At 39.4% G+C, this 23,662-nt stretch overlaps 2 protein-coding genes across 6 annotated transcripts; both read left to right on the forward strand.

Moving 5' to 3' along the window:
• The first annotated feature begins 8,538 nt into the window (after positions 1–8,538).
• On the forward strand, positions 8,539–13,279 carry LOC104091464 (phosphatidylinositol/phosphatidylcholine transfer protein SFH12-like). 5 transcript variants are annotated; one of them, XM_009596810.4, is made up of 15 exons: positions 8,539–8,599; positions 9,150–9,179; positions 9,223–9,258; positions 9,646–9,907; positions 10,025–10,124; positions 10,217–10,483; positions 10,677–10,754; positions 10,842–10,943; positions 11,030–11,079; positions 11,247–11,346; positions 11,463–11,558; positions 11,668–11,766; positions 12,116–12,239; positions 12,358–12,752; positions 12,841–13,279. In XM_009596810.4, the coding sequence occupies exons 3-15, from the start codon at positions 9,225–9,227 to the stop codon at positions 12,925–12,927; spliced, it is 1,794 nt and encodes a 597-aa protein (XP_009595105.1). In that variant the 5' UTR covers positions 8,539–8,599; positions 9,150–9,179; positions 9,223–9,224; the 3' UTR covers positions 12,928–13,279. The 5 variants fall into 5 exon arrangements, with proteins under 5 accessions (XP_009595105.1, XP_009595106.1, XP_009595104.1 ...); XM_009596809.4 differs by having other exon boundaries at positions 8,565–8,719; XM_009596811.4 differs by having other exon boundaries at positions 8,564–8,719; positions 9,150–9,258; positions 12,517–12,752.
• A 3,550-nt stretch (positions 13,280–16,829) lies between these two features.
• Positions 16,830–19,321, forward strand: LOC138907604 (uncharacterized). Its single transcript, XM_070198206.1, has 4 exons — positions 16,830–17,017; positions 17,778–18,132; positions 18,509–18,679; positions 18,926–19,321. Exons 1-4 carry the CDS (start codon positions 16,830–16,832, stop codon positions 19,319–19,321), a joined length of 1,110 nt encoding a protein of 369 aa, XP_070054307.1.
• The last annotated feature ends 4,341 nt before the right edge of the window (positions 19,322–23,662 follow it).

Genomic DNA, 23,662 nt, shown 5'->3' on the forward strand with positions numbered 1-23,662 from the left:
ATTGGATGATGTTTCATCGTGTTATCACATATCCTTCAACGATGGGGACTCTAAAGAAGATGAAGATGCGGAAGATGCTCCACCTGAACTTGAATAAGGAGTGAAGACTACAGTGTATGCCTTAAAAGAAGTTAACCTTGGCACCAATGAAGAATCAAAACCCACCTACCTAAGTGCTTTATTAGAAGTTGATGAAGAGAACACTTATATTGAGTTACTCAAGGAGTTCAGGGATGTCTTTGCTTGGAGCTACAGAGAGATGCCTGGCTTGGACCCTAAAGTAGCAGTCCATCACCTTGCGATCAAGAATGGCACTCGTCCTGTTAAGCAAGCTCAAAGGCGCTTTAGGCTGGACTTGGTTCCCCTGATTGAAACCGAAGTTAACAAACTCATTGAAGCTGGATTTATTCGGGAAGTTAAATACCTAACATGGGTTTCAAGTATTGTCCCTGTAAGGAGGAAGAACGGCCAGATTCGAGTATGCGTTGACTTCAGGGATCTCAATAATAGGTGTCTCAAAGATGAATTCTCGCTTCCTATTCCAGAGCTGATGATTGATGCTACTACTGGTTATGAGGCAATGTCTTTCATGGGCGGTTCGTTGGGCTATAACCAAATCCGCATGGCACCAAAAGATGAAGAGCTTACTGCATTCCGCACCCTAAGGGTATTTATTGCTACAAGGTAATGCATTTTGGCTTGAAGAACGCTGGTGCTACTTACCAAAGGGCTATGCAGAATATTTTCGACGATATTCTCCACAAGAATGTCGAATGCTATGTTGATGACTTGGTGGTAAAATCTAGAGAGAAGGGCGACTACTTGAAAGACTTGAGAATGTTATTTGAATTTCTCCTAAGGTACCAACTTAGGATGAATCCGTTGAAATGTACCTTTGGAGTTACTTCTGGAAAGTTCCTTGGTTTCATTGTCTGACATCGAGGGATCAAAATTGATCAAGCCAAAGTGGATGCCATTTTGAAAATGCCTGAGCCTCGGGATATTCATGAATTGAAAAGTCTGCAAGGAAAGCTAGCATACCTTAGAAGATTCATCTCGAACCTAGCTGGGAGGTGCCAACCATTTAGTCGCCTCATGAAGAAAGGAGTTCCTTTCAAGTGGGACCAAGCTTGTAGCAATGCCTTTGAAAGTATCAAAACCTATTTGATGAAGCCTCCAGCTTTAGCAGCTTCTATACTTGGAAAGCCATTGATACTATACATTGCGGCACAAGAAAGGTCTGTTGGAGCACTGTTGGCCCAAGAAAATAGTGAGGGGAAAGAAAACTCTCTTTACTACTTGAGCAGGATGATGATACCAAATGAGCTGAATTATTCGCCAATTGAAAAGTTGTGTTTGGCGTTAGTCTTCTCAATTCAAAAGTTGAAGCACTACTTTCAAGCTCATGTTGTCCGTCTTGTTTCTAAAGCAAATCCCATCAAGTTTGTGATGTCAAAACCTGTTCTTAATGATCGACTAGCGAGATGGTACCTCTAATTTCAACAATTCAAGATTTTGTACATCCCTCAAAAGGTTGTAAAAGGACAAGTATTGGCAGACTTCTTGGCAGATCATCTGATAACCGACGACTGGGAGCTAACTGACAAACTACTTGATGAGGACGCAATGGTCGTTGAAGTTCAACCTCTATGGAAGATGTACTTTGATGGTGTTGCGCATTGTGGAGGAGCTGGTGCTGGCGTAGTATTTGTCACTTCCCAAGGTGAAGTCTTGCCCTACTCCTTCAACTTGACACAACTCTGTTCCAACAATGATGCTGAGTATCAAGCATTAATACTTGGGCTTGAAATGGCCGTTGATATGAAGCAATTGCAATTGCAAGTCTTCATCAGTCAGCAAATTTACGTTGTCATATGAAGAGACCTCAGTCTCGGCAGCTGAAACGTTTGCCTGAATCTCTTCAACCTCCTTTTGAGTCGCTTCTATAACACCTTCGAGGTTCTCCCTCTCTTGTTGTAATATCTGCAACTTCTTCACAACTCTCTTCAGTTTCTTTTCACTAGAGGAAACTTTCTTGACTTTCTCACTTCCTTCAAGTTTGAACGATTCAAGACGCTCCTTAGCTTTAGAAATCAGCTCCCGCTTCTCATCTTGACTCATCCTATCAGCCAAATTGGATTGCTCTTGGTCATATGAGGCAACAAGCTCGAAAAGAGAATCCAATAAATACTCTAATGAAGAAAGATCTAAAATGTTCGCCTTCTTCGTATCCTCGAAAATCTCAGTGATTTGCTCCCTATAAGATGATAGCAGTTCTGCACGAGTTTTGGAGAGTCTCTTGCAAATATCCTCCCAAAGTCCCAAGATAAATTCCTTTTTGTGATTAAAGACAATGCTCTTTCATTCAAAAATTGACACTGGTGTATTTGTCATTGGTGGAATGCGAGTTATCCCATTTGGATTTTGTCTTTTTAGAGCTTCGCCAAGAGATGATGCCTTTGAAGACGACTTCACTTTAGATGTACGCCCTCCAATAGATTCATTACTCACTTGCAGCTTATCATGTGGGGATACCACCGGATGCCCAATGGCATTTAACTGCATAAGGAAAAGGCAAATAAAGTGGGCAATTTCTTTTAGTGAAGCTATTCGTTTGATTAAAAAAAAAAAAAAAAAGAAAGGGCAAGGTGATTGTATTTTTACCTCCTTGTTACGGGTCGTATGCGTTCTTGAGGGACTATCAACACTTAGAACCTCTACGATCTCTATTGGGTTAGGCCGTTTTCTTTTCCAATTTTGATCTTCATTGGTACTCTGGCTTGTATCTTGAGGAACTTGTGTGCTAAATGGAAGAACTGGAGGGTATTTCTCTATATATGTTGAAGTGCATACCACCTCTTTCAAAGCTGCCTCTGAGGATTTAAGCTTCATTTTCTTATGTTGTGTAACTACTTTTGGGATTGGAGTAGGTGGCTCTTTGACTTTTGAGAGCTTCTTTCCAACACCTTGATCTTCACCTCCTAAAGGAGTAGTAGACTTTAGCCCAACATTGTCTACCAAATCTTGTAAATTATTCTCGAGACACTCCCCATGCACTTTCTCCCACCAAGACATATAATTGGTGGAGAAAGGCTTCTCCACAGGATCTCCTATTGGGGATAAAACCGCACGTGACATAGACCGATACAATGTGCAAATCCTCCAAAATCTGAGTCCTTCATCTAGAGAGGCGTTACAGATATCATTCTCCAAAAAATCGGGGACGTTCTGGTAAAACCTAAATTGACGACCAAACCGATGCGGGCTATATGGCTCTATGATGAATGAGTTACCATACCTCAAAGGGAGGTAATTAAAACATAAGCTCATGAAGTAATTTGACTCCAACTCTTGAGGGGTATCGTTATCCACATAATAACAAGGACGAGAATTGGTTAACATTATTGGTGTCCAAACTATATCTTCCCCATTGTGGATGTGTTTTCTTGCATCCTTTTCATCAAAGTACCTCGCAGCTCCCTCTCCTGAGTATGCCACCATCAAAGGGACAGACGGACCTTAGCAAGTGGATAATGGGTTTTGAAGTAATGTGCAAGCCAGCCGTAAACATAATGGATGGGAAAACAAACTTTGACCTGATCAAGTTGGGAAGAACATGAAATCTTATTCAAACCATGATACTCGCTAAAACTAGGACCGCAAGGTTAATCTTTCGCCCGCTTGCCATCTTAAAAGTCTCGGGACTAATGAAGTTTTCTGCCTTGGGAAATACAAAGGCACATAGCCAAATTGATAAGAATGCTGCTATATATGTTTCATCTTTCTTGTCAGACCTCACCCTAAGCTTGGAAAATATAGCTTCTTGATCACTCGACCACCTAGTTGTCTCGGGAATAACTCCGTTAGGATTATGTGTCGACTTTAGGCGCGCAGATTTCTTTTCCTTTCACAATGGGGCAGGTTTATATATTAAAGGTTTTTTATACCAAAAGTTTATCCACTTGCTGAAGGAGACCTTTTGGTTAGCATTCGTACCTTCCTTAAGGTGATGGAAAGCAGCAAGTAAATACTCACAAGATCGAGGAATAAATCTCATCTATTATTCATCCAAACCGATGAGTTCTCTTGTCTCAGGTACCACTTTTTCGTACGGAGAACCCGCAATGGGCAGACCTCCACGGATATGTAAGTTCCAAAAGGAGATAGATAGTTCCCCAGCGGATGTAAGAAGCGTGTTCGTCTTGGGGTACCAAGCCTCACAAAATGCTTGCAAAATATTCGAGTTTCGATCATAAGTGAAAAGTGAGGCATAGACAGCATCATAAATCTTTGCTGTACTCAGGGTTTGTTGGCTTTCACTAAGTACATCTTCAGTCCATTCCCAATATCCTGGAATATGACGATACTTGCCCTTGATTGTTGTTGTGTTTCCCCAACGTACTTCGCCTTGAATTATGCGACGCCCTAAGTTTGGAAGGGTGCTAGCAATGTTTACATGGCGATGGATTGGTGCTTGGAGAGACCACATCTTGGACAATGGATTAGAAGTAGACTTGTGCTCCAAGGTCCAGTTTTCTACATGAAGGGAGTTCCTCAAAGAAGGCCATGAGGCTGCATACCGGCCAGCTTGTGCGGTGTGAACCAAGAGCTTGGTTTGTTCTATGCTATTTTCAGTCTCGATTACGAGATATCTAAGTTTGGAGGAAGGTGAGGTATTGTCTCTGAAATTTGTCATCTCTTCAAGTTGCAAATAAAAAAAAAAGTCATCAAAGTGCAGCAATCTGGTTAGTGAAGGCATAGCAAACTGTTATTCTAATTCCATTATTACTAGTAGCAAAAATGTTTTGGTTTAGTTTCATTCCAAACTAAAGTTGAGTCGATTCGTATGACACTATAAAGTGATGACCCTAAAGTAGAGTATACAATACTTATCGCTAGGTAATAACCTAGTTGAATTTCTTGTATCTGTAATGATATAATATACTCCCGGTGAAAGGTAAAAGAGAATTTTTCTATGTTTAAGTCTAAGAAACTAAACTGATTTCAATGGCTCAATTCCATTGAAATGGCTTTGTGATTTGAATTAAAGTCATGGATTGATACAAATGTTTTAAGAATGTATATCATGATTTATACTACACTTAAATTTTTATTTCTAATAATAAAGAACATGACTGATAAATATTTACTGCTTTATATCAACTATTGGTTGTATTATTTTTGCAAAGTCTTATTCCAGGAACTTGAGTTAGTGAAAGTTTATGATACTTATTAAGTACTATGACGATGTACTCAGTCCTTGCGGGCCCCTCTCTAGAGTCCCGCTCTACTTTACGTATTTCAAGATGAGGTGTGGCTTATGGTGCTAGATGTAACCGACCCCGACCGCTCAATATCCTGTCATTACTGTCTCGTGCATGAAGGGTGTAGTATGGCCCGTATTTGAATTGGGGGCAAACTGGTCCAAATACTACTATCATAAAAAAAGTTGTTGTACAGGATTGGACTAACAGTCGTGTTCAAAATTCAGCAAGCATTCGTTGTACATAATGTTGTGAATCCAGCAAGCATTATATTCGTGATTCGTTATACATTAACGTTGTGTTTCTGAAATAGCATCTACATATCAATTATCTTTCTCAAGGACGCTGAGTTTACAACATCTTAATAGTCATTTTCAGGTTGAACATGCTTTTATGAGGCAAGAGGTAATTCTTGCATATATTAACAGCCAAAAAGCTGCAAAATTTCCGGGTGACTTTCAGTTTTTGTGTTATTTAGACGTCATCAGTTTTAGGAATAAATCGAGTAGGATCTGAAGTATACTATGTAGTTCTTTCTTTTGCCAGATTCAACAGCAACAACTAAACAACTAGGATTCATCCCAAACAAATTGTGGTCGGTTATGAATCCTCATTATCCATGTGGGATATCTTTGTACATTCATCTCTATTAGGCAGAGAAGCAAAATATTTGCTGCTAAGATGCCTCCATAACATATGAAATTGCAAATTTATAAGATTTAAGTTATATGCTCCGTTTAAATAATATTTTACCATTAATATAATTTAACTTGTTATAGTAAGTTACTTGCGCATATTTGATTTTAGGCTCCAAATATAGTATCAAAAAGTTGAATGAAATAATTAAAAAAAGAATATTAGAATGGGCACAAAGGTCTAAATGGGTAAAATGGCCTCCGATAGTCGGGCCACATTGAGAGTAACCTCTCCGATAGTCGGGTCATTTTGAGAGTAATCTCTCCGATAGTCAGGCCATATTGAGAGTAATCTCTCCGATAGTCGGGTCATTTTGAGAGTAATCTCTCCGATAGTCGAGGCACATTGAGAGTAATCTCTCCGATAGTCGGGTCACATTGAGAGTAATCTCTCCGATAGTCGGGTCACATTGAGAATAATCTCTCCGATAGTCGGGGCACATTGAGAGTAATATCTCCGATAGTCGGACCATATTGAGAGTAATGTCTCCGATAGTCGGGGCACATTAAGAGTAATCTCTCCGATAGTCGAGCCACATTGAGAGTAATCTCTCCGATATTCAGGCAAGGATGAGTACTCATCCCCTCACACCCCAAGATTGCCTTCTTCATGCATGGATCATCTCGTTAAACAAGAATACACCCTTCTTGTTTGACCTACAAAAAAAAAGACAACAAAGAAGAAAGCACAAAAAAAGAAGAATGAAATTACCTTCGCGTCAATGTTTCCGAGTCCGCAAAACTAGACTCAATATGGCTTGCAAATACTACGAAATGATGCTCAATAAGTACGAGCACATGGGTTTATATAGATTTGAGAAGCAGGAGTGGTTCGTTATTTGACGATGTGGGAAGTCATATTGCTAAAGAGATAAGTCAATTGAAAAAGTTTTGGAGCTAAGTTACTGTAGAATCACTTACGTATATGAGATATGTTGGAGTACAACAAAAGGACGTATTTACCATTACTTCAAGCCTAGTCCTCCAAGTTTAGTATATCTACCTCGAAATTAGCCTTGAAGTAGGGGCATTTGTAGGCATGCAAAATTTATTGGATTTAAATCTATAAAATAATTTGGATTATATTTTAAATTAAAGATATTTTAGTCCAAATAAAATTTATTGGGCTAATATAATTGAATTAATTACATAATTCAATATATATGGATTAAATAAATAAATTCAAATTCATTGGGGTAGCCCATTTAGTTGGGCTACAAATAATGAGCCCATTTCATTAGGCCCAAGATATCATCTTCCTAGAGGCCCAGTTTGGTGCCACACGTGAAATGACGTGGCACGCCAAGTCAAGTGGAAGCTCCAATAGGATCGTGTCACGTGTCAAAATGACAAGGCATGCCAAGTCAAATTAAAGGGCCAATGAAACAGCGCCACGTGTGCAAGTGACATGTTCTGGTCAATTAAATGCGGCCTTGTCACATTTCAATTTGATTGGTCGGAAAGAGTTTGTTCTTATCATAACTCTTCCATCCCACAACTATAAATAGGGTCTTCATAACTCAGAAAAGACATCAGAAGTTATAACAAGAAGCAAGAGAGAGCTCGTGGATCAAAGGCCATAAATTTCTCTACAAGTTTCAAGCTTCAAGCAATCAAGTTCAAGTTCAAAAAATCAAGTTCAAGCTCAAGAACTAAGAACAAATCAAGTTCAAGCTCAAGAACGAATAACAAGTCAAGATTCAAGGAGTACGAGTTCAAATCAAAGTTCGTGCTAGTTGAATTTGAGATCATCTTTCGTGGAAACAAATATAGATTCAAGATCAAGCTCAAAGGCCCTTGAATTTATTTACTATTGAAAAGAAGAATCAGAGGATTCATAGTGATTGTAACACTCAAATATTTAAAATAAAATACTACGATTGTTGCAATATTTTTCGGCTTGATTTTATTTTCTCGACATAATTTATTGTATACAGTATGATATGATGATGATTAGTGCTAACGTCTAAGCAATCTTTTGGTCCCTTAATTATTGATAATTTTGTATCTTTATAATATATGATCAGACATATTTTATGTTTTTATAAAGTTTTAAATGTAAGTTTACTTTAAGTCTAAAATAGAACTGATGCCTTAATTAAAACAAAAAAAAAATGGAATAATTTTACTCTCATATTCTGAAGTATGAACCCCAACAAAGAGAGCAAATTCTTGCGTAATAATCTCGCGTGTGCCAAAAAGCACATTTTAATGCTTGACCAGTATAATACTATGTAAAGAATAGGCGAAGCTAAAAATATAACCGTAATTACAGGAAAATTTAAAATGTAGTAGTGAATTCTATTTACAATACAGCTAGCGTTTAGAATGTACATAGAGTAAAAGTGCAATGGCATTTATTTATAACTGGAAAAACAAACAATAAATGTACTAGAAATGTTAGTTATATGCATGAGACACGGTTTGGTAGTTGCGTCCAAGAACAGAGGGCCAGTAATTTCCTTATCACTCCAAATCCGATTACTAATGGTGGATATGATTCCTATTCAAATTTTACAGCTTGTCCATTCACTTAGTTATAAGGACCCCCGTTTGTTTCGAGCATAGTAGTTAATTAGGTAATTTAAGAGAAAACTTCTCCATATTTTCTTATTGTCCCTGCCATTTTTATTGTCACTGGTAAATTACTACACTTTTCTTTTGTTTTTCACCCTATCAATTCTTGCTTACCCAAAACTCCACCACCTATGTGAGCTCCGCATAGTTAGTTCTACGTCTCGATAAAGGAGAAAAGTTACGGTAGGTTGTTAAATTATTATACATTTTCATAGTAATGTAATACCTGACAATATTAAAATGAAATAGGCTCGAATAGAGCAAAATATGTGGAGGATCTATATTACCGACCAAAACTAGTTTGAGATAGAGGTGTATTTGATTGATTTAATTATTGCATGCCCTGGCATTTCTTTTATGTGTTGGTGTTATGGACTTTTGATGTTTATCTTTTCAATTGAAATTTGCGATTTCTTGCATTTCATGATGTAAAGTTTCATGATATATGACCGCATTGTCTTGAATTTATTGTGTTTGTTTCCCTTTTATTGCTCTTAGCTTTCATTTCGATGAATTTCAATTGTTATTGAATATTCATGAAATCTTTGTTTGAAATATCAAGTATTGTTTCTGTTGGTGCTTTGAAATTTGTTCTCTCTGTTTGTTTTAATAGGTGTAGGCATTCAGCAAGAGAGTAAATTCTATAAATTGTCACAAATTTTATTGACCTGCAATCATGAGTGGCAAAATGTCAGGACCTCTTGAACGACCAGTCAGGCCAAGTAAGTTCTATTTCCCCCTAATAAAACATGAATCAGAGGCTGAAATCTCCCTATTTATTAACTCTAAATGTTGTTGATCCAGAATATTTACATGAAGCTATAGTTTAAAACTTACTCTAGAATTGATGAAAATTTATAACTTGGTTTTAGAATATATCAAATCACCAACATCTTTGCTATAAGACCCCCTCCAGGGGGGTCGAAATATGTTGTATTAAAGTATTGATCGATTAGTAACATGGTAATTGCCCCTGCTGCTACCGGAAGTGATAATAAATGTGGGAAGGACACGAGTCACGAAAAGTCCTATGAAAAACACAATCGCCTCTGCGTCTTTTTATCATTTGAAGGACGTCCTAGACAACCTTGTCTAATTACTTTTTACAGGTATGGAAAATATTGATATTGAAAACACTGAGGAGGAGAGGAAGCCAAGGCTTGGGTCATTCAAGAAAAAGGCACTTAATGCCTCCAACAAATTCAGACAGTCTCTTAAAAAAACTGGCCGGAGAAACAGTAGAGTCATGTCTGTTGTCTTCGAGGATGAACATGACGCTGAGGAATCAAAGGCAGTTGATGCCTTCCGTCAAGCACTTATCCTGGAGGAATTACTTCCTGCTAAACATGATGATTATCATATGATGCTGAGGTAACAAAAGTCTTTTCCTTCTATAATCAGGGTTAATTTCTTGATGCTTAGTGATTTTTCCTAGTACAATGCTTGATGACAAGTATTTGTGTTTCTACATTTTGAATGATGATACAGGTTTTTGAAGGCCAGAAAATTTGAATTAGAGAAAGCAAAGCAGATGTGGTCTGATATGCTTAATTGGAGGAAGGAATTTGGTGCAGACACTATCATGGAGGTACTTTTTAAAACACCATATCAGGTTTGACAGGAAAAAAAGTAATTCTAAAGATTTAAGGTCTAATTCACTTTTTGTAACATCTTTCGTAGGACTTTGAGTTCAAGGAAAAAGAGGAGGTCGTCAAGTACTATCCTCAAGGGCATCACGGAGTTGACAAAGATGGAAGACCAGTATATATCGAAAGAATTGGTCAAGTAGATTCTACCAAGCTCTTGCAAGTCACAACAATGGACCGTTATCTCAAGTACCACGTGCAAGAGTTCGAGAGGACTTTCAATGACAAATTGCCAGCTTGCTCCATTGCAGCCAAAAAGCATATTGATACAAGCACAACTATTTTGGATGTACAAGGAGTGGTATGTTGAGCTAATAACGCTTTTAAAATAAAGTGAGAATATCCGTCTGCTTTGCCTTAGAATGTGATTGCTGCAATTGTTTGTTTCCAATGATTTCTTTGTAAGAAGTAAAGGTGCAAAAAAAGAAATGTGTATTTAGTCCAGTGGCAGTTTAGAACTATCACTAACTAAATTTACATATATCATGCCTCAGGGACTTAAGAATTTCAACAAATCAGCAAGGGACCTCCTTCAATGCATCCAAGGGATTGATGGTAACAATTATCCTGAGGTACTTGCTTCTTGCTGGCCATTAGTTTATTTCTAGAAATTATTTCACGTTCCTGTCGCTTATTTGAATATTTGATTCACTGCTTAGAGCTTGTGTCGTATGTATATCATCAATGCTGGTTCTGGATTCAGGCTTTTGTGGAACTCTGTCAAGTCATTCCTTGACCCAAAGACGACTGCAAAGATCAACGTAAGCCCACAGTCATCTTCGCATCCTAAATGGACTGCCACTGTTGTTTTCATTGGAATAATAAATTCGTGGCTTTTTTCTTTTAGGTTCTTGGTAACAAGTACCAGAGCAAATTGCTTGAAATAATTGATGCCAGGTAAATACAGGTGAATTTAAATATTCTCTTCCGCTTTCCTCACCATACCTCCAGCTAAATGTCCCGAGGATATGTGACTTTGATTTTAGTCCAAAAATAATATGAGAGAACGACATTATCTATTTAATAGAGCCTAAAACGACTTGTTTGCCACTACCTTGTCTCAGTGAACTTCCAGAATTCTTAGGTGGTACATGTACTTGTGCTGAAAAAGGAGGATGTATGGTTTCTGATAAAGGCCCGTGGAATGATCCAGAAATAATGAAGGTTAATTTCATCTCTGTAGTTTCCAAGTTTTAGTGTTCAATACCTTTAAACCATGTAATATTTCTGAATTACCTTTTTCCATTGACACACCTAAGATGTGATTAATTTGATGCCAGATGGTTCACAGTGGCATGCATAAATGCTCAAAGAAAAGTGCCAGTCCAGCAGTTGATGAGAAAACAATTTCCGAGGATGGCAATGCCATTCCGAAGGTGCCTGGTTTTCCATCTTTGTTACTTTCTCAGTGATTTTTATTCTTCATAAAGTAGTGAAGTTGTTAAATATATATCGAATCAGCAATAACTGTCCTAGATGTTGCAGGAAGCAAAGAAGAGCAATTCCATTAAAATGAGAACTGCCTCTTCCAAAGTCCAAAGGGATCATGTATCTCATATGCAGCTCTCCACTGTCCATGAGGAAGTAAGGTTCTTCTTCATCCATCACATATTAGAATGCACCAAATTTTATACTTCAATTTTCATGAAACGAACTTAAGCTTCGCTAACATCTGTATCAAAGATGTTTGAGAGAAATAAGAACAATCCAATGCACTTGCTTCTTTTGGATATTCTGGGGAAACAATTGTCACAGAAATAGAGTACTTTTCTGTCTTCAAAACTTCTCTAATATGTTTGATGGTTATTCCTCATATTGTAACACCAGCATTTTCATCCTACCTTTCAACAACAGTTCTACTTCTCCGGATTTTCTTTGTTCTATCAGACTATCAGTATGTCCCAAATAGAGTAAAATGGAAATGTATTTGTAGGTTGAAGTAAAGAAAAACCTCCCTAGTGCATATGATTCTGATAAGTGCATCCCTGTGGTGGACAAAGTAATTGATTCAACTATGCCTAAAGCTACAAAAGCCGACAACTATGCCATTGCAAAAGGTACAGAGTTATTCTCTTATTGTACATCAGATGTTTTACTAGTTCAATTGACAAGATGCTTTTGCTTTCAATATCCTGGTTCATTTGTAGTATTAGCTTTTACTTGCCCTGTTTTCAGCTTCAGATTTCTTACCAATGCACGATATTTCTAAGTCACCTGAAGGATTTAGCAACCACCTTTTCACTGGAGTGATGACATTCGTGATGGGGGTCGTGACAATGGTCCGAATGACACGCAATATGCCAAGAAAGCTTACGGATTCGACCCTCTTGTCAGGTTCCCTAAAGGGCGTTGACATGGTTAAACCACAAGCTCAAGAATATCGGTTGAATGGACCTGCCATCTCGAATAATGAGTACTTTAGCATGATGAAACGGATGGGAGAGCTCGAGGAGAAGGTCATTACTCTTAGCAACAAGCCTAGTGCCTTACCACCTGAGAAAGAGGAAATGCTCAACAATGTCATGAGTCATGTTGATAAATTGGAACAAGAGCTTTGTGCAACCAAGATGGTATTATCAATCAATTCAGTAGTTTCACATAATATTAGAGAATTGGAAGGACAATTAATTTATCCACTTGTCATATTTTTATTGGCAGGCACTTGAGAAAGCCCTTGCTCGTCAAGAGGAGCTCTTAGCCTACATTGAGAAGAAGAAGAAAAAGAAGAACTTCTTTGGTTTCTAAGTGCGGAAGCCACAACAAGAAATGCTGCTTGAATGGCACGCCATGCTTATTAAGTTCACCATGTTAACTTCAATGTAAGCTTATTGTAAATGATCTGATAGAGGCTTTGCTCTAGTCCACTTCGGCGAGATTCACATTCACCAGCAACTTCTTTGTGAGCTCTAATAGTAATATACTCTGTATATTACACATTCAGTGGCTTGCATTTTTGGTTCTTAGTTTTCTGTATATAAGGATAATAGCGGTTTGCATTAGTTCTAATTGTTGCCTTGCAAAGATAGAGCTACTTTTGTTGTTTAAGATAGTCTCCATCTTGCTTCTCGTGTGTCAAAGATATTTTGTTTCTTTTTAATCCATCTTCTACCTCCTTTTCTTTGATTACAAGGAGAATGAATTTAAACCTGCTATAGTAGGTTAAATTATACAATCATGTAACTTCAAAAATAATTTCATGTAAATAACTCAATTTAATAACCCATTGATTGATTACTTACACAACAAATGGCAAGTAACTTGCTATAACAAGTTAAATTATATTAATGGTAAAATATTATTTAAACGGAGCATATAACTTAAATCTTATAAATTTGCAATTTCATATGTTATGGAGGCATCTTAGCAGCAAATATTTTGCTTCTCTGCATAATAGAGATGAATGTACAAAGATATCCCACATGGATAATGAGGATTCATAACCGACCACAATTTGTTTGGGATGAATCCTAGTTGTTTCGTTGTTGCTGTTGAATCTGGCAAAAGAAAGAACTACATAGTATACTTCAGATCCTACTCGATTTATTCCTAAAACTGATGACGTCTAAATAACACAAAAACTGAAAGTCACCCGGAAATTTTGCAGCTTCTTGGCTGTTAATATATGCAAGAATTACCTCTTGCCTCATAAAAGCATGTTCAACCTGAAAATGACTATTAAGATGTTGTAAACTCAGCGTCCTTGAGAAAGATAATTGATATGTAGATGCTATTTCAGAAACACAACGTTAATGTATAACGAATCACGAATATAATGCTTGCTGGATTCACAACATTATGTACAACGAATGCTTGCTGAATTTTGAACACCACTGTTAGTCCAATCCTGTACAACAACTTTTTTTATGATAGTAGTATTTGGACCAGTTTGCCCCCAATTCAAATACGGGCCATACTACACCCTTCATGCACGAGACAGTAATGACAGGATATTGAGCGGTCGGGGTCGGTTACATCTAGCACCATAAGCCACACCTCATCTTGAAATACGTAAAGTAGAGCGGGACTCTAGAGAGGGGCCCGCAAGGACTGAGTACATCGTCATAGTACTTAATAAGTATCATAAACTTTCTCTAACTCAAGTTCCTGGAATAAGACTTTGCAAAAATAATACAACCAATAGTTGATATAAAGCAGTAAATATTTATCAGTCATGTTCTTTATTATTAGAAATAAAAATTTAAGTGTAGTATAAATCATGATATACATTCTTAAAACATTTGTATCAATCCATGACTTTAATTCAAATCACAAAGCCATTTCAATGGAATTGAGCCATTGAAATCAGTTTAGTTTCTTAGACTTAAACATAGAAAAATTCTCTTTTACCTTTCACCGGGAGTATATTATATCATTACAGATACAAGAAATTCAACTAGGTTATTACCTAGCGATAAGTATTGTATACTCTACTTTAGGGTCATCACTTTATAGTGTCATACGAATCGACTCAACCATGTTATTAATATAACACAAAAGTACTCTCTCATGGGGGCACTACGTCGTAGTTTCAAACAATAAGGTAGGTCTTACGCATACAACGACACGTGTAATTTTATAGTAACATCAAAATATATCTGAAGCCAATCACGGTAGCAACTCCCAAAAAATTTGTAACCCTCAAAATAGAATAACACAACACCTACAGGCCTCGCAATATCTATTTTCAACATTTGGTAAGTATCGAGCCTTTTTCACATTTAAAAATATGTAGCATGTAGTTTCAATTTATCAACAAGTATTAGCCTTTTAATTCATGAGATCAATCTTATTTCCTTTCAAACCAGGTGTTATTTTACACATTTAGCTTTTAAGTTATGAATGCCGATAAAACACATCACATCATCCAAGCATCCAAGCAACACTTTTAAAAATATTTTGTTATTATTACAGAAGTGAAAATCATCCTTTCAAATCACATTTCATGTTTATATAGCCTCATAAACTTTCACCTCTAGTGCCATTTCATTAACAAGTATTGAAATAAGGTTTTTATCTGAATAATCATTATTAAAATTAAATAACACTTCATATGCATCATAACTTATAACACATGATGAAACTCGCACATATTCATATTTACAAACTATTTCACGTATTATTACTAAACAAGAAAAAAATTACTCAAGAAGCGCTAGACTTACCTCGATCCGGTCCAATTTCATCTTCGACGCACCAACATCCTCAAAACATGCAACATATCTAATATATGCTCAAATACAACCCGGTAGTCAAACTATATATTATAATAACAACTCATAATTAACCTATTTAATTTCATTCATGTACTTAATACTTAGGCTTAAGGTTATTAAAATCCCAATTCGTCCACCTTGGTCAAATTATTGGTTTTCATCTCTAATTTGTTCATTATTCGAGTTGTTGAGTTTATTCTAATCATTAAAGACTCAAAACAATACAACTTGTGTCTACCGATCACTATTCATCTTCTTTCTTCCTAAAAAATCATCATAACCAAGATCATTTCTAGCTAGGGTTCATACAGTACTTCAACCAAACCATTGTTCATACTCCAAATCACAATCTATACACTCATTTATATGTCATATATGAAGATTGAGGAGGAGAATTATCTTTAGAAGACCAGTCTTGAAAATTCAGTTGCTTACTCGGCTTAAGAAAGTTGTTTACCCTAAAAATCGAGTAACAATTAAACTTATATTGTGATCTTAAGGAATGTGATTTAATGCAATACTAATTGATAAATAAAGAGTTAAATAGATAAATTAGATAATAAGATAAATCAAACCAGTATGCAACCATTGCCTCGACCTCGATTCGAGATGGTCTCGAGGTATGACAGTAAGAACAATAAAGAATGGAGCAACAATGACGAACAGTAAGTGAAGTAAAGAGAGAGACGGATGTATAGATTCTTATCAGTGAATAATGATGATCCTTACAAATGAATGAGATTCCTTTTTATATAGTAGAGGAGTTATAGATAAGGTACACTTCTAATTATAGTAGAAAATCATATAGACAACTGATTAACCGCTGAAGATCAATCCATTCCGAAATTCACGCCACGATACTCGACCCGTCGCGGATATCTCGCCCTTTTCGTTATTGAGCTGTACGAGCGTCATTTCGAGTATGCCCTTTTCTGACCTCGATTATCGATGTCAACGTCGATCTGGAAAGTAATCTCGGTTCCGGACTCGATGTCCTAGCCTTTTAACGTGACATCCTTCTTTCGATCTACGAAGAAAATAGGATAGCCCCGATATCTACCGTATACAGATAGTTCCCACGTTTCTTAGAATAAAATAATAAGAAACGATTTGAGCCTCGATTTTCTGGAGACCTTGATCATGACGTCATCCTTATGACGTAAGCGACAGAGGTGACCAAAATGTCTCGTCGGTACAGTTCCCCAAATCATTAATGCCTATCAGCGGGTGGTCGGCCACTAGCACCACCTAACAGTCGTCGTGAATCTATAAATATAGACTCCTTTGTTGAATCAAAACTTTACTTTTTCTTTCATCAAACTTCTAAGTCCTTTAACTCTCTCTATCTCATCTTTTTTACCGCCTGTTGAGCCAACCTTATTAGCACCGAAAACACCTAGTTTCACCTTCTTTCTCTCTTCTTGACCTGAATTAATGGCGAAAGCCTCAAAAACCGTCCCACAAAAGGAGAAAGCTTCTTCCTCTTCTTCCCGGCCGGCCGGTGACAAAACACCGGTGGAACCGCTTCCTCATGAGTACGTTCCTGGCCCATGCATTTTAAAATCCGATTTCAAGATCGAGAACCCTTCATCGGTCCCAGGCCGATGTGAGCATGTCTCGAGGTACATGTGTTCCATAACGACGAGCCACCTCGATGCCATGAAGAGGGACTGTAACTGGGGTCCCGAGGTCTTGGTACAAATCCCTGCTCCTGAAGAGAGCATTGCTACTCATGTGGATTGGTTTTTAAGTGTTTATACGTACCCCTTCACATTGGGTCCCCTCGACCCAGTGATCGTCGATTTTTGCAAAAGATACAGGGTCACCCTCGGCCAAGTTCACCTCTTATTCTGGCGCATTGTGATTATGCTGCGCTTCTTCTCCAGCAAGGCCGGGGGGATGAAGTTCACCCTTAGCCACCTCATACAGTTGTACCGACCTCGACTTTACCGAGGACTGATCAAGCTCCAACACCGAGCAACAAAAGCCTTATTCGTGAGCATCGACGAGGACAAGGATTGGGGTTGGATGAGCCGGTTCATCCAGGTAAGAACTTGCGACATCATCCCGAAGGAGAAAATGACATTCCCCGAGGAGTGGAACCCCAATCATAAGTAATGTATTACCCATTATTCTTTGTACCTGCTTTTTCTTTATATAAAGTTCTCATTTACTATGCAGCCGTTGCATGGATGCCTCTTGCGGTCCCCGACCTTGAAGACTGGGTTCGAAAGTTAGCCTCGACTTCCTCCCATGCCGAGCGCGCATGGAGTGATTTGGCAAAGGGCAGATGGGAGACAAAGAACCATGGTAAAGATCTTCTTCCTTATATTTGGAAATACTTTCTGTACCTTTATTTATTACTAAGCTTCTTTCGTGCAGGCCTGACCAAAGATGCAATATTGAGGCCCCCGAGCGGCGAGGAAGAGGACAAGTCCTCGGTTCCGAAGTTGGGGAAAGACAAGAAAAGGAAGGGAGCCTGGCTGTCCGAGGACCCCAAACCCAAACCTCGAAGCGTCGGGAGGAAGGTTATGTCTCTCAGGTGGACTCGGTCCGAAGCCTGAGAGATAAAGAAGAAGAAGAAGAAGAAGAGGACGATGCCTCGGCACTAGTGGCTCGACCCAGGAAGTCCATCGAGGCCGCCAAACCTTCAGAGCCGGAGGCGGCTGCTGAAAACAAGCCTCATGATGAGGAGGCTTTCAAAAAAGGTTCGGGTGATGACCCTGAATCGCCTGAGGTTGAGATCATTTCTCGACCATCCGCAAACATACCGGATGGGGCCGGTTCTGAAACCCCGAGGGCTAATTAGAGCGCCCCGAGCAACTTGCTTGGGGCCATGAACGCAGGTCATTCGTCTTCTCTCCCAACTTACTTTGAGGAGACAATAAGAGAGGCTCAGGACATGAAGACCCCCGACATAGGCAGAGTCTCTGGTGTAGGGGATCCCTTTCGGGATTTCTTCACTGGGGTCGATGATGCCTCCGACCTCAACGATGCTTCCATTCTCTTAGAAGAGGCCCAACGTCTCCTATCTCGGGTAAGCATTAGTTGCTGCAATTCCTTTTCTTACTCTTCTTTCTTTAAGTCTGACTTGTATTTTTCTTTATGAATAGGCCTTTACTAAGTCACGAGTCGACCTGAGCCAGTGTGAAGCCGAGCTCCAGAGAACCCCGGAGGAGAGGAATGCTTTAAATCTTCTATGCGGCCAAAAGGATGAATCACTAAAGGACCTTCGAGTGGATTTGGCCAAGGCTCGTATGGAAGAGGCCGAGCTAGACGAGCAGGTAACTATCCTTTTGAAAATGTACGGACTCCACCAAACTGTGGAGGCTAATACTTCAATATCTCAGTTACAGCAAAAGGTTGAAAGGATCGAGCTGCTTCGGGGGGAAGTCGATCAAGTCACATCTGATTGTGATTGGTGGAAAGAGAATATGGACCACCTCGCTGCGAAACAAGAGGCTACATCGGCCAAACTATCATTGGCCGAGGTTCAACTTCGGAGCACCAAAGAGAAAAGCTCTGCCTAGGCCAAAAGAATCGAGGAGCTTGAAGCTGAGCTCGCTGAGGCCAAGGCGGAGGTCGAGAAGACGAAGGTCTTGACTGACAAGTCCATAGCCATATACCTGGCCGATGCCGAGGCTGCTCAAACGCAGCTAAGGGACACTTCCGATCGAGAGCGATTGAGAAATGACTTGGCAAAGTGCGAATCCCGAAGGGAGACCCTCAAAGAAATCCACGCTCGAGGTTTTGACCTCTCTGAGGAGATAGCCCAAGCTAAGGCGCTTGAAGCTGATGCCATGCTGCTTGCCTCCTCTGATAATGAAGATGATGATGATGAAGGCAGTCGAGGTGGATCTGACAATGGCAAGGGGCCCGAAGGAGAAGCTACCCCCGATGAAGAGGTCGACCCCGACCATAGTTAGGACTTTGTTTCTTTTTTTATTTTTGTAAGACCTTTGTCAGTCTCTTGTACTTATCCTTCTTCATCTATATATAAAGAAAATCTTCTTTTGAATGCCTTCACAATTTTTATCTTCAAACATGTTTTGTGCCTTGTAAAACTTTAGCACAATTTTATGCTTTGAATGGTGCATTCGAGATTTTGGTTTTGGGTGGCTTCATCTAAGTTACCACAGTCGAGTTCGAATAAGGTTCGAACTTGTAGCATAGACCCCTTAAGGTTTGTGTCGAATAATGATGAGTCCTCGAGCCATAGTCAAGTCAGTTTTTATTTGGGCTCGGAATAGTCGAACCCTTAGGTTCGAATTGAGCGAGAACAAGATCTCGAATTCCGAGTGTATTGGCCTTTAGGCTCTTTAAATTGGGCCGATATGGCCTCTAAAGGATGGCTATTTTTTCCCTCTTTCGGCTCAAAGACTTAGTAAAAGTTTCTTTATGCCTTAGCATGTATTGTTTACCCATTGGGTTTTTAAGGGTTTAATGTCGATCTAAACCCCTTTGTTTTTTTATGCCTTAGCATGTTTGTGGTAGGTTAACTTGATACCTCTTAATGTTTTTCGAGGGCTAATTTTATCGAAGCCCTTTTGATTATTTTGCCAAGGGTAGCCTTTTTAAACCGGTTTTTAAAGATTTCGAAGGCCTGTTTTTATCACAGGATTCGGACGTCTCTGAGCTGCATTAGTTTGGCCGTAGCCTTTGGGTATGCCTTTTGGGCTTATTTCCCAATAGCACTTCGAACTTGTTCGAAGCGTTAGTCCCCGAGAATGATGACCTTGGCCTATAGTCGAGGGGTGCCTCTTTGAGGTCTTTAAATAATTCGAACATGTAGATTGTCGACGGCAGTCCCTGAGTATTCAAGGTGTATTTACACTTGGCCCTTGAGCCTTTTACTGTTCGAGGTGTAATTGTACTTGGCCCTTGAGCCATCTTTCACAAAATCATAAGCATGGAGCTTGTATAGTAGAAAATTTTCTTTGAGACACAAGATATTTGATAAGGAAAGAATGCTTCTTTGAATAATTTATACATGCGTACATGTTTTGCCATTGGGGCTCGACTAATCTATATGGACACAATTCACTTGACCGTTTGGCCCATTACAAAGTTTCCCTATCGAGACCCTTTGACACGAAGTACTTTCCTCAAAAATATAACATCAGAGGGTGATGCCCCCCAGTATTCGAGGTTGATTGTAAAGAAGCCTTGGATACTGTTGAATTGTCCCCAGGTAGCACATAATTGTTGCCTTATTAAAAACCTCGCCAGAAAAACCCATTTGGGACAAAAATCGATCTAAGGGAAAAAGAGTGCAACGCGTGCTTTAAAACTTGAGGTCTCGATGTCTTTGATTGAACACCTGCAGCAAGTTAGTATCGAATATATAAATGAAAAAGGGAGGAAGTCATACCTTAGCAATAATATCGTTTGAGAAGTGATATGTTCCAATTATTTGGCAATTGTTCGCCGTCCATCGTGCCAAGCTTATAAGACCCCTTTCCGGCGATGTCGAGGACTTGGTAGGGTCCTTCCCAATTTGGGCCGAGTTTCCCTTCATTAGGATCTCGAGTATTGATGGTGATTTTCCTTAGGACTAAGTCCCCGACTCTAAAGTGGCAAAGGTTGGTTCTTCTATTGTAGTATCTCTCGATTCGTTGTTTTTGTGCAGCCATTCGAATGAGTGCGGCTTCTCGTTTTTCATACAATAATTCGAGGCTGGTATTCATAGCCTCGTGATTTGATTCTTTTGTTGTATGTCCAAATCTGGCACTGGGTTCCCCGACTTGGACTGGAATCAAGGCCTCGGAGCCATATACTAAGGAGAACGGGGTTGCCCCCTTACTAGACTTCGATGTTGTTCGATATGCCCAAAGGACTTCGGGTAGAATTTCTTTCAATTTCCCCTTAGCGTCATTCAGCCTTTTCTTTAGGTTTTGAATGGTAGTCTTGTTCATCGATTCGGCCTGTCCGTTCCCACTAGGATGATATGGCGTCGATAATATCCTTTTTATTTTATGGTCTTTGAGGAATTTCGTCACTTTGTTGTCGATAAATTATTTTCCATTGTCGCACACTATTTCGGCGGGTATCCCGAATCGACACACGATGTGATCCCAGATGAATCTATAACCTCTTTCTCTTTGACTTTCTCGAAAGCCTGTGCTTCAACCCATTTAGAAAAATAGTCAGTCATAAATAAAATGCACTTAGCTTTACCTGGGGCCGATGGCAGAGGACCGATGATATCCATCCTCCATTTCATGAATGGCCATAGGGATAGAACAGGATGAAGTTGTTCTCCGGGCTGGTGGATCATCGGTGCAAACCTGTGACATTTATCACATTTTCGAACAAACTCCTTAGTGTGTTTTTCCATGCTATCCTAGTAGTATCCTGCTCTAATGACTTTGTGAATCAGTGATTCGGCGCCGGAGTGGTTCCCACAAGTGCCTTCATGGACCTCTCATAGAACATAATCGGTGTCCCCTGGTCCCAAACATACTGCCAATGGTCCATCGAATGTTCTCCTGTATAAAGTTCCATCTTCAGCCAATGTGAATCGAGCAGCTTTGGTTCGTAGGCTCTTCGACTCTTTAGGGTCCGATGGGAGCTTTCCGTTTTTCAAGTATTCAATATATTTGTTCCTCCAATAACAGGTTAAGCTCGTAGAGTTTTCTTAGCGTGACCTTCCACGATCACGGATCTCGAGAGTTGGATGATAGTCCCCGAGCTGATCTCGTCCTCCTCGACCGATGACCCCACATGTGCAAGCACATCGGCTTCACTGTTTTGTTCTCCAGGTATATGCTGTAAGGTCCATTCCTTAAAACGGTGCAAAGTTACCTACAGCTTGTCCAGATACCTTTGCATTCTATCCTCTCAAACTTCGAAGGTTTTGTTTACTTGGTTCACCACCAGTAAAGAGTCATACTTGGCTTCAATGACTTCTGCTCCCAAGCTTTTAGCTAGCTCGAGACCTGCAATCATGGCCTCATACTCGGCCTCGTTGTTAGTCAACTTAGAAGTTTTGATAGATTGCCTAATAGTGTTACCCGTAGGCGGCTTCAAAACGATGCCTAGCCCGGAACCCTTCATATTCGAAGCACCGTCTGTAAAAAGGGTCCACACCCCCGATGATGTACTCGATTTTAACAAGAGTTCCTTTTCAACTTCGGGTACGAGGGTTGGCGTGAAATCGGCCACGAAGTCCGCTAGAATTTGAGACTTGATGGACGTTCGGGGTTGATATTCGATATCATACCCACTGAGTTCGACGGCCCATTTGGCCAATCGGCCCGATAGTTCGGGCTTGTGCAGAATATTAAGAAGTGGGTAAGTGGTTAATACACATATAGGGTGACACTGAAAGTATGGTTTTAACTTTCTAGAGGTGCTTATCAGTGCAAGTGCCAATTTCTCTAAGTGTGGATATTTAGTTTTTGCTTCTCCTAAGGTTCGACTTAAATAATAAACAGGAAATTGCATACCTTGATCTTCTCGAACTAGGACACCACTTACCGTGATTTCCGATACTGCCAAGTACAAGTAAAGTTTCTTATCTGCCTTTGGAGTGTGAAGCAGTGGTGGGCTCGATAGGTATCACTTCAATTCCTCTAATGCCTGTTGGCATTCCGGGGTCCAGGCGAAATCGATCTTCTTTTTGAGTAGAGAGAAAAATCTGTGGCTTCGATCCAACGACCTCGAGATGAATCGGCCTAAGGCAGCTATCCTTCCAGTCAGCCTCTACACGGCTTTGACACTGTCCACGACAGTGATATTTTCGATGGCCTTGATTTTATTGGGGTTGATCTCGATCCCCCGATTCGACACCATGAAGCCAAGGAACTTGCCCGAACTGACCCCGAAAATACATTTCTCGGGGTTGAGCTTCATGTTATATTTCCTTAAAATCTCGAACGTTTCCTGCAAATGAGCCAAATAGTCCTCTGCGCACATGTACTTAACTACCATGTCATCAATATATACTTCCATTGACTTACCTGTTGTTTCTTCGAACATTGTATTTACTAGGCATTGGTAAGTAGCTCCTGTATTTTTTAGCCCGAAGGGCATTACATTATAACAATATGTTCCATACTTGGTGATAAATGAAGTCTTTTCTTGGTCTTCCGGGTTCATCTGAATTTGATTGTACCCGGAATAGGCATCGAGAAAAGTAAGGATCTCGTGGCCGGCCGTGGCGTCGATCATGCGATCGATGTTAGGTAGTGGAAAAGAGTCTTTGGGACATGCCTTGTTTAAATCCTTATAATCTACACACATTCTAAGTTTGTTCCCTTTTTAGG

This window comes from Nicotiana tomentosiformis, chromosome 3 (assembly GCF_000390325.3).
Source record: "Nicotiana tomentosiformis chromosome 3, ASM39032v3, whole genome shotgun sequence".
NCBI classification, from domain to species: Eukaryota; Viridiplantae; Streptophyta; class Magnoliopsida; order Solanales; family Solanaceae; genus Nicotiana; species Nicotiana tomentosiformis.